The 11,550-nt window shown below is 39.3% G+C and overlaps 1 protein-coding gene across 1 annotated transcript in view; it reads left to right on the top strand.

The window, feature by feature from the left end:
* Positions 1 to 269: 269 nt before the first annotated feature.
* The window catches only part of AKAIN1 (A-kinase anchor inhibitor 1), a 59,822-nt gene continuing 48,541 nt past the window's right edge, over positions 270 to 11,550 (top strand). Inside the window, exons 1-2 of the mRNA XM_049770888.1 lie at positions 270 to 306; positions 4,379 to 4,642. Coding sequence (XP_049626845.1) covers positions 270 to 306; positions 4,379 to 4,642 — 301 coding nt within the window. The remainder of the gene's footprint in view (positions 307 to 4,378; positions 4,643 to 11,550) is intronic.

The following is an 11,550-nucleotide window of genomic DNA, read 5'->3' as shown; positions in this document are numbered from 1 at the left end:
TTTATGTGTCTTAATGTGGCTCACAAATTAGAAGACATGTACTCCAATGAACTCAGACAGAGTTGCTGTGCTTTTTAAAAAAGGACACACTGACCAGAACAAAAAAAAAAGCTTTTCTGTGTCACAAAGAGGACTCTGCTTTCAGTCTGTCTGCCCCAATTTTCATCATTCTATGGCTTGGCATGGCCTATATTGGGTGGTTGATAGAGCCTTCCCCCTTGTCCTTGTTGTTCTTTTTTTCCTTGTGGCACACTGACCTAGGGGTGAAAATGTCTCTTTTGAGTCAAAAAGAGAACCTTGCTGCTGGTAATTATGTCTGCTCAGTTTCTTTGAACTGTATTGCTAGTCAGAACCTACTTGAGCTAGTGGATGACCCCTTTCTTTATCTCTGCTTTTCTTTCCCTTAGGCACACTGACTTGAAGTGAAAAATGGCTCTTCTGAGGCACAAAGAAGACCCAACCACCAGTGTGTCTATCTGCCTCAGCTTCTTGAGATTATCTGTTGCATTTTATTTTGTAATCTTAGCTTGAAACTTAAAAGACAATGTTATGGAATACCTTAATACTTAATAATGAAAATTCTTCTTTTCAATCTATTACAACTGTAATCAAGAAATCTACAAAATTATATTTTTATTTTCTTTTATAATGTATATAGTGGGAAAATCAGTATATGGTTGGAATAAAGATGAGCATTAAGTAATGTGGTGCCAATACTTTAGAATGAATTTTGAAACTTATGTTTGCTATAGTTGTAAAGACAAAGTGCAATAAATAAAGCATTTGAATATACCATTTTTGTTTTCAATTTAATATTTATATCACACTTTTTACTGTATATATGTGCTTATGAAAAACACAGATTTCTAGAAAAAAAGTTGGTTCTATGGAGTGCCAATCCCTGCTATACTCTTGTGATTTTTTTTGGCGGGGGGGCACACCCATTTGATGCTCAGGAGTTATTCCTGGCTAAGCGCTCAGAAATTGCCCCTGACTTGGGGGGACCATATGGGACGCTGGGGGATTGAACCGCAGTCCTTCCTTGGTTAGCGCTTGCAAGGCAGACACCTTACCTCTAGCGCCACCTCTCCGGCTCCCACTCTTGTGATTTCTGATTCATCTAGCATCTTGTTAAGTATTTCTTAATACACTTTGATAAGCTTAGCAGCACAGAATGAAAATTGGGATATCTAGTCTACCTTGTTTGTTCTCTTATTTCCTATCACTAGACTCATGATTGATGAGCAAGTACTAGAATGAGATAAGTGGCAGTGACAGCAGTGACATGACTTTCTCTCTGATAAGTTATCATCTTACAATGCAGTGAATATTTTGAATAGAAAACTGAGAAGTTTGAAAGACAGAACTACATTGAAAATTTTAATTAGAACATTTTTTGTGGGAAGGTATTTGAAACCCTACCCAGTGGTATTAAGGAAGTCTCACTGGTTTTAGGTTCAGGGAGTGAGTGCTAGTGGTACTTAAGGTAGCATTTGTAGTGCTGGAAATTCCAGCCAGGGTTTGTGGGTACAAAGCAGACATCTTAAATTTTTGTGCTACCTTTTTGGCCCCTACACTGAAAACTTAAGTCTTAGATGTAGAATAAGATTCATTGAGTGATCTTATGGGAGTATAAGAGGGAAAACTTATTTTCCTATCAGGCACCGATATTAATAGCCTTTCAAAATAACAACACAAAACTGGTAGCATCATTAGGTTATTTTAGTGAACCAATGGTATAATAACTATACAAATTAAAATTGGAGATAATATTGTTGAATAAAGAACTTACTCATGAAGAAACATAAAGAAAAACATTAAAGTACTTTAATTTTATTAGTGTATGGAGTAGAATAAAGAAATGACAGGTAAAAGGAAAAGAATCTGAAGATCCAGGAAGAGTTTTTTTCTTTTTGCTTTGAGTTGTCTCATTGGTTTCTACTAGATTAAGCTATACATATTTCTGCAACAAGATGATCAAAGGAGCTATGAGACCACTTACACGCATTTTTATTGCTTCTCTTTCTATCTTGGCCTCTATATAGCTTGAAAGCCTTTAGGAATCCATGTTGATTCCCACTTTTTTTTTTTAACATATAGAACTATATGTCCTATTATTGAAGGAAGTTATAGTGATTTATTTTTAAGTGGTGATATATCTAAATAACTTGAAACTCAATATACAATTTTAAAACCAGTAGTACCAGAGATTTCTAGGACCTTGAAATCTCAGTTATTATTGATGTTTTGAATCATAATATGCTCTTAACAGATCTCCATGAGATTCAGATGCACATTGGAATTTGACACTTAGCAATCTAACTCATTTAGTTGATAATTCTTTGGGGTATCATCTATTCTCAGAGTGACAGAGATTTTTTAGAGTGGGTTGAGTTGGTGGTTAGTGCTATTGTTTAATTTCCTAGTTCATTGTCAAATTTAATCCTCACAAGAAATCTTTATGAAATCTTATCCTTCTATTGTGGATGAGGCAGTCATTAACCCAGGGTCCCACAACCCATAAATAGTGAAGACTTTCTACTTAAGTCTGTCTACTCCAAAGTTGTTTCATCATCTGCTACTCTTTTCCTTCTCCTCCTTCTCCTCCTCCTTCTCCTCCTCTTCCTCTTCCCCTTCATTGGTGGAGTGCAAGGCAGCACCATACCTGCTATACTATTGCTCCAGCACTGTTTTTGATCATTATAAAAGAAAAAAATTCCAATAGTTCAAATGATTTTTCTTTTTTTCTTTTTTAAATTTTTTTCAAATGCTTTTTTTTTTCCAGATAATTTTTCACATTTCACTTGGTGAGAAAGATATCAGAATATAGCTACAGTGGTTCCTGACTTTTGGTATAACCACAAAAAAGTGAAAAGATTGAATTTTGTCATGTACACATTTCATCCAGATCATCAGCCAACTTGCATTTTTTGTTGCTTCTGAGGCATAGCCCATCTGTTCTAGCCCATGTTGAACCAGGTGCTAAGAGCAGTACTGATTGTGTTATGCTGAGGTTGTCCATATGCCTCCACGCAAATAGTAGTTTGAGAGCTATGAATCTATTTGCATTTTTAATCTATCAGATGGCTTTGAACAAAACCAGTGCCAATAAAGCTATTATGAATGCTTTATATTTGCCAAAAGAGTATAGACCTTATGGTCACCAATCAAATTACTAAAGAAATACTTTGTTTTTAGGACAGCTATATTTTTCCAGGGACAGGTACTAGTAGTAAAAGTTCATAAAACACTTAAAATGGATATGCTTATTGTTTATTCTTGGAAAACTTCATTCAGCTGAAAAACAAAGAGGATGAAGCCAGTGCAACTGAACCTGAGGCTAAAAGATTCTGTCATTTAGCTCAGATTTATGGTGGTTTGTTTTTAGTTGAATAATACCCAGTGTCAGTCTACACTGCAGAGCATTATTGAGGGAACTGGACAGTGCATGAATGAGGGAGTGGGTCATTAAAGTAGACTAAGTATATATTAAGTAAGGCATATCTTTTCAATTGTGGGGGCGAAGCATTAAGTTTCATTGAGTGAAATTGTTTCGATTGGTTGACTCATACATTAAAGAGTGGAACTTGTTGATAGGAAAGCCTGCCTCTTTCGAATCTGCTTCCTCTGTGTTGGTAGGCTTTGGATCTTTAGTCCTTAAAGTTATAGAACCTCAAGGCATAGAAGCTTGAAGTATAGGATTGGACGTCTTAGTGGGACTGATAATAGTGACACCCTCTGCACATCTCTAGTTACCTTGTCCTACTTGTTCTCACTCTGCCCTGATCTTCTGATGGGGTCAGTGAGAGATCTCATGATCTCCACAGACCCCTTAACTTGGAAGCTCCACTCTTGAGCTCAACTTGGGGGACTCAGAGAGTCAATCTCCAGAATAAAATTCTGGGGGGGGGGGGAAAGGAAGGAGAGAGGGAAGGAGGGAGAGAAAAAGAGAGAGATAGAAAAGAGGAAGGGAGAAGGGGGAGGAAGAGAGAAGAGGGGAAGAGAAGAGGAGAGGAGAGGAGAGGAGAAGAAGAGAAGAGAAGAGAAGAGAAGAGAAGAGAAAGAAGAGAAGAAGAGAAGAGAAGAGAAGAGAAGAGAAGAGAAGAGAAGAGAAGAGAAGAGAAGAGAAGAGAAGAGAAGAGAAGAGAAAGAAGAGAAGAAGAGAAGAGAAGGTGGGGGAGGCAAACTCATCCTAAATGTCAGTCCAATATCCACCAGGCGAGAGACACTAGATAATTAGAAGCAATTAGCGCTGCCTCCCGCCGGGAAGCTGGGCAATTACCTTTTTCTCTTTTCCTCCGGTGGAAGCGGTAAAAGTCTTTTGCTCCCCAAGCAGCGCTGAGCGCTGAGCTGGCACGCGGATGAGGGATGAGCTGAGCGGGGACTGGTCTCCTCCTCCCTCGGCTCTGGTGGCCGCCGGCCGGCAGAGCAGTGCGTCGTGAAGGCTCGAGCGGGCACCGGGCATTGTGCGAAGGGGGAGCTGTCCGAGGTGCTGACCCGCCCAGCTCGCGGCCAGCCGTGCCCGGAGCACCCGCCAAATCCGACTTCTTCAAGTCCTGGCCATCCTCCCCCCGCCGTCCCGTCGGTCCGTCTGTCCCCCGAGGGGCACCGCTGCTGGAGGAAATAATGGTCTTCGCTCCAGGTACACCTGCACTTTGTTTCCTCACCAGGTGTTCCGGCGGGGCTGGAGAGGAGGGAGCGGGTGGGGAGAAGGGCCTTGATTCCTCGGGAGGATCCCCGTGAAGAGAGAGTGCGCGCCAGGGGCTGGCGAGGTTTCTTCGTGCGTCCTCGCCCCTCTTCCAGCTTTCCAGCTCCGCCCTGTCTGCCCTCTAGCAGTTTCCAATTACCGAGTAATTTCTTGGCCCCAAGAGGTGCTTGCACCTTGAGAGCACCGACCTTTGCTAGCATCTCCGGCGGGCGCCCGGTGGGTGATGAGGTGGGGGCCGAGACTCTGGGCGTTGGGGACGGCTGCGGGTTCTTTGGGTGGGGATTCTCCTTCTCGGTCACCACCCCTCCTCCCCACTCCCCGCAGAGGTGGCAGAGTAACCCAGTTCCTCTTCAGAAGAGAAGAGTAGGCTGGGATTCGAAGGGCAGAGGACGAACACTCCCAAGAATTACAACCTAAACTCCTGCTGGAGGCTGCAGCTCAGAGGCTGCTGCTGCGGCGTTGCAGTGTCTTTTTCTTTTTTTTCTTTTCTTTTTTTAATGGCAGCAAAAGACTTTAGTGCCTTTACTGCTAACCGAGGTCACAAGTTGGCAGACAGTCAGAAATGTCTGTGGTTGACTGGCTTATTTTCATGCGCTTGCAGTTGTTTCAGCCTCCCTCCCCTCCGCATCTCTCTTCCTCCCCCTTGGATGGACCTGGTAGTGCACTTTTCAGGTAAGGTCAGGTGAAGTTAGGAAGTAGCAGGGAATAAAGGATCACGGGCAATGGATGATGCTATCTCTGAGTGTAGAACTAACTTTCCCCATTTTTAAATTGCAGGCTCTTCCAGGATGAGGATTGGGGGGCGTTTAGAACTCTCCAGTTTGTTTTGATTCTTTAACTTGAAACTTAACAGCAGTATATTTGCTGTGTCCACATAGCTGGGGGGCCTGAGAGGTCTATTGCATTTTGACATGGGAGAATTGAGTCTAGGCTTCAATTTTTTTAATAAAAATTTTTATTTTGACCAAAGTGGTTTACATATCTTTCACAGTAATATTTTAAGTACATATTGATATTGAATCAGGGGAATTCCCACCACCAAAATTGTCCTCCCACCACCTCCAATTTTTGCATGTAAAGCAATAGGCTTCAAATTTTTAACAAACAAGATTTAGGAAACTAGTTCAGCTTTTAGCAGCCCCGTCCTCTAACCATGATGCTAGCTGGGAGGCAGGAAAGACTTTTTAAACATTATTATTATGAACCCTGATACTCCCCACAGGTTGTACTTGTGCCTTAGAGGAAAGCCCTCAGCACTTATGTTGCTATCCTAAGCAAATCAAAGGAGGTGGAAATTGTTCAGTACAGTGAAAGACATTTAATCAATACAGGGTGCATGAAGTTGGAAAACAATTCTTTCTTACATTTATAAACCAAATCACACTGTACAGAGAGCACTTCCATGCTGTTCCTTCAATTTGCTCTTCGAATTATTCTGCGAGGTAAACAATTTGTCCTATGTTATTACCCCAGGGAGGCTGATTTCAGATAGCCTTGTCAGCCCCAGCCAACTTGAGTTGAAAACTGACTCCTTTTCCCCTACCTCAGAGAGAGCATATTTCCCTTTTCCCTTTTTTAAAATATAGTTTTATTTAAACACCATGGTTACAAGGTTGTTCATAATACAGGTTTTTTTCCACAGATAAAGTTGTTGATGATTAAGTTACAGTCATATAAACTATGACAACCTTTACCAGTATGCATCTCATGCTGCCAATGTCAAGTTTCCCTCTCACCCTCCTTTCTTCCCTCTTTCCTCCCACCCCCCTCTCTCACATTTTACTTCTCTCTCTCTCTCTCTCTCTCTCTCTCTCTCTCTCAGTTCATATTTCTGGCAAAATGTCTCTGCCAGTCTTTGAGCATGAGGCAGATTTTGTACAAGGTCACATGCAGCTAAAAAGAAGTCCTTCCCCTGGAAACGTAGTAGATGGGCTGATGCTATTCAACGTTAAAGTTGTCAGATGGCATTAGTTAGATATTTTCTAAGAATGTGATTATGGATGAACGATTGTATTATGAGCAAAGAAGCATATTGGAATTGACTTGGTTTAAGTACCTATTTAGACAGGGATATACTTTTCCATTTTTCTTTCAATTTTTGCTTTCAATTTTATTTATTTTCCTTCTAAGAAAAGTAGGTGGTACTCATTCATAGCTCTTAGACACAATGTAAATTGACCTGAGAAGCTTTAGTAGGAACCTATGGGGAGAGCCAGAGAACAGTGGGTAGGATACTTGCCTTGCATGTGGCAGACCTGGACAGACCCAGGTTCCTTCCTTGCATCCCAGCTTACGAAGAGTTGTCCCCTGAGTCTGCTGAGGAACCTCCTCCAAGAGCCTTCCAGGTGTGATTTCTGAGCACAGATCCAGGACTACCTCTGAGCATTGGCTGATGTGGCCCAACACCTCCACCCCCCAAAAAAAGAAACTCTTTAGGCAAACACATTTTAGATCATGTCTTTAATTTTGAGATAATCTATATCTCACAAGTACTTAGGTCAGTAAGAACATTGTTAAGAAGGTCAGTTTACTTTCTGCTTATCTTCTTTCTTGCAATCATGTAGTGATATTCTGAAAGAAAATCAAAGCAATGAATTGTTTTTAAAACCTGGCAGATTTGCAGCATCACAACCTCATTTCTAGTATGGCTGTTTCCTAGATCTTTATTATCTGGGATACAAATATTTTGTATTAGACACTGTAACTATACCCTGCCCTTTTCTCGAACCCAAACCCAGAAATGAAGGAAAAAAGAACCATCAATAATTATTTCAAAATTAACAGAAAGTTAGATAATCCAAGATGAATATAGCAATGAATTAGTAAGGAGTTATTCATATAATTGGGTCAGTAAATATCAAGCTTTTAAAAAAACCAATGATTACTTTTAGGATTTTGATGAAGAGAAACAAGAACTCAAGTTCTAGTTCTGGATTTACCTCTGTGTTTTAGTCTGCCTTTGAATGGTTTAACTGCATCTTTGCTTATTTTTGAGATAAAAATGAAATAGTAATAGATTCACAAATTTTCTTTTGTGTCTAGGAGTATAAAAGAAAGAAGGATAAATGGAACAGGACTTTATATAACCCTAATTAAGACAAATTCTTTTTATGTGGTATAAAATACCCTTATAGTTTTTCATTTCAATTATAAAGTATAAGAAATAGGGCTTTGGTATGGCAGGTTAATTTGATGTATTCTTATTTATATAAGAGCATATAATTTCTATGTTCATGGCATATAAAAATCATGCAGCATAATAATCATAGAGCATATAATTAAATTCTGCACTTTGTTTTGTAACATTACTTATAGATTGTTCGGGGGAGGGACTTTTGAAAATATAATTTTTAAATCTTTTAAAGACAAGGAACCACAGAAACTATTGAAAAATTTAGTTGTCTGAAGTCTTTTGCCTATTTCTTCTTTTCACTAAGGAATTATAAAAATGAATATTAATAAAAAAATTAAAGAGTGTGAGCTATATTCTGATCCCTAGTTTTTAATCTTTTTTTTTTTTTTTTTTTTGGTTTTTGGTTTTTGGGTCAGACCTGGCAGTGCTCAGGGGTTACTCCTAGCTGTCTGCTCAGAAATAGCTCCTGGCAGGCACGGGGGACCATATGGGACACCGGGATTTGAACCAACCACCTTTGGTCCTGGATCAGCTGCTTGCAAGGCAAACGCCGCTGTGCTATCTCTTCGGGCCCAGTTTTAATTTTTTATTTTATTTTTAAAAATAGTATCTTTATTTAAGCACCATGATAACAAACATGAATGTAGTTAGGTTTCAGTTATAAAAAAGAAACACTCCCCTTTACCAGTACAACATGCCCACCACTAATGCCCTCCATTTCCCTCATTCCCCACCCCAGGCATTCTGATTTTCTCACTCACTATCATTGTCATTATAATTGTCAGTGTAATTATTTCTCTAACTGCACTCACCAATCTTTGTGGAAAGCTTCAGATTGTGGCCGGTTCTTCCAGGTTTTCACTTTGCCTATCAAATTATTCAGTCCCATAATTTCAATTTGGAGTTTTCAGATTTCTAATTTCATATCCTCTTGGTTCTTTATTTGTGGTTTGTTCAGCTCAATCCATACTTTCTTTGAGTTCTATGAACTTCTTCTCTATACTCCTTATCAGCGAGCTAACTAGGTGGTTGGCACTTTTTGGGTAATCAGAGCTGCCATCTTCATTCTCTATACATGGTGTTGGCCTGCATCGTTTCCCCATTGTCACACTTGTAGTGAGGTGTTTGCATGTTGTGCTGAAGTTAATTGGCTAGAACATGTGTGTGGCTGCCAAGCAGAGGGCTCTTAGGGTCTGTCTTTTGTTGGTGGAGACAGCCTATCTCTGCTCTCCTGGCCTCAGGAGGTGTTTTCTATTGTCATGCTTGCTGGAGCCTTCTGGATGGTGTTGTTTATGGCAGCTTCACAGACCAGAGTAGAGGCAAAAGTTTAAAATGTCTCCCATGGAGAAAGTAACTCTCATTCACTGCTGGTGGGAATGCCATCTAGTTTAGCCCTTATGGAAAACAATATGGAGATCCCTCAAAAAACTGGAAATTGAACTCCCATATGATTCAGCAGTACCACTCAGGAATATACTGTAGGAACACAAAAATCCAATCCAAAAATCCCTCCTCACACCTATATTCATCACAGCACTATTTAAAATAGCCAGACTCTGGAAACAACCAAGATGCCCTTCAACAAATGAATGGCTAAAGGAACTGTGGTACATACACAGTGGAATATTATTCAGCCATCAGGAGAGATGAAGTCATGAAAATTTTCTATACATGAATGGACATGGAAACTATTATGCTGAGTGAAATAAGTCAGAGGGAGAGAGAGACACACAAAATAGTCTTGCTCATCTATGGATTTTAAGAAAAATTAAAGACCTTATTGTTATAATGCTTGGAGATTGGGTCTGGAAGGACCGGCTCATGGTATGAAACTCACCTCAAAGAGGGGTGAGTGTAGTTAGAGAAATAATACACTAACAACTACCATGACAATGTAATAGATGAGAGAAGTAGAATGCTTGCTTTGAATATAGGCAGGGAGTGTGGAGGAGGGAGATGGGGGTCACTGGTTGTAGAAATGTTGCTCTGGTGAAGGGCAACTAAAGCCCAACTTTAGTCCTGTTTGTAATCACAGTGCTTAAATAAAATAAAAAAAAATGTCTTCTATGTGCCAAAGTACACAGCAGGACAATTTAAAAACTTTATCATTTAAAAATTTTATACAATTTTGAGTCTGGAGTGGTGGCACAAGTGGTAGGGCATTAGCCTTGCACACACTAACCTAGAATGGGCCACTGTTCGATTCCCAGGTGTCCCATATCGGCCCCCAAGCCAAGAGCGTTTTTTGGCTTAGCATAGCCAGGTGTAATCACTGAGTGTCACCGGGTGTGGCCAAAATTTTTTTACACAATTTACAGGCATACAAAGTTATAAATATTAATACCTTTATAGAGCTGTATAAATATCATAGAGTAATTTATTATATCAATCTTGTATTGCAATTGTGGTTATTTTCTTTCTCCTTTGCTCAGACCTTAGTGACAATTGATTTGATTTGTTTTTCAACCCTGTAGATTTGCCTATTCCAGAATTTTATATCATTGAAATATGCAGTATTTACCATTTGAAATAGACTTTTCCCCTCATCCTGTCATTGATATTTATCCATGTTCATGTATTTTATATCACTGATTATATTAGATTTTACTATATATTATATACCTATAATGTTATATAATATATTACATTGTATAGGTCTACCCTTAATTGTTTATCTTCTTTTACATTAAAAATACTTAATTTGCTTTAGATTTTTTTTCAGTTTTGGTTTTTGGGTCACACCCAGCAGCACTCAGGGTTTACTCCTGGCTCTATGCTCAGAAATCACTCCTGGCAGGCTCAGGGACCATGTGGGATGCCAGGATTCAAACCATGGTCCTTCTGTGTCCAAGGCAAATGCCCTACCGCTGTGCTATCTGATACTCCAGCCCCGAGTTGCTTTAGATTTTTTTTGTTAATTATCAGTAATGTTGTTGTAAATATTCCTATATATTTATGTGTAAGCATAATTTTTTTGGTTTAAAGTAAATACTCACATTTGTATTCGCTATTAAATATGCTTCCCTGATCTCTATAAGGGGTAAATATCTTTACTAGCAGTAACTATGAAATCAAGATGTTTGTAACCTTCTTTTGATGGGTATCTAGTGATATTCATTGTTATTTTAGTTTTATATTTCCTCAATGTTAACAATCTTTACATATTTGCTTATTTACCATATGTAAATCTTTTTTGAAAAAAGTTAAGACAGTTTTTGTCTGTTGGTGTTTGGGCTTTTGTGGATGAAGCTGGAAAAGTCAGATCCCAGATACATTCATAAGCAGATCCCAGAAGGACATCTTCACATGGGGAAGGATAGCAGACGATGAGCATGTAAGGATTCAAACTATCAAGGAGCCTCTTTGAGGAGATTCTTTATTTTAAATGAGAGTTGGACACTTATAATGTACTCCACCCAATCAGATTAGGGAAAAGTAGGGTGTGAGCTCTGTCTGTTTAGGGGTTAGGGAAAAGCAGGGTGTGTGCTCTGGGTGTTTAACTATAGGCTACTCCTGGCTTTGTGCTCAGTGGTTACTCCTGGTGGTGCTCAGAGCATTTTTTGCTATAATTGGAGTGGGTATCCTACATGCAACGCATCTTGTTACATCTCCAACCCAGTTCAGATCATAGGAGAGATGTTCATTTTCTTATTGTTGAGTTTTAAAAGTTCTTTATTTATTATGGCTATCAATATGTTGTTTATATGTA

Source organism: Suncus etruscus, chromosome 3, assembly GCF_024139225.1.
Source record: "Suncus etruscus isolate mSunEtr1 chromosome 3, mSunEtr1.pri.cur, whole genome shotgun sequence".
Classification (NCBI taxonomy): domain Eukaryota; kingdom Metazoa; phylum Chordata; class Mammalia; order Eulipotyphla; family Soricidae; genus Suncus; species Suncus etruscus.
The sequence above is the reverse complement of the archived record's forward strand: the minus strand, read 5'-3'. Positions and strand labels throughout refer to the sequence as shown.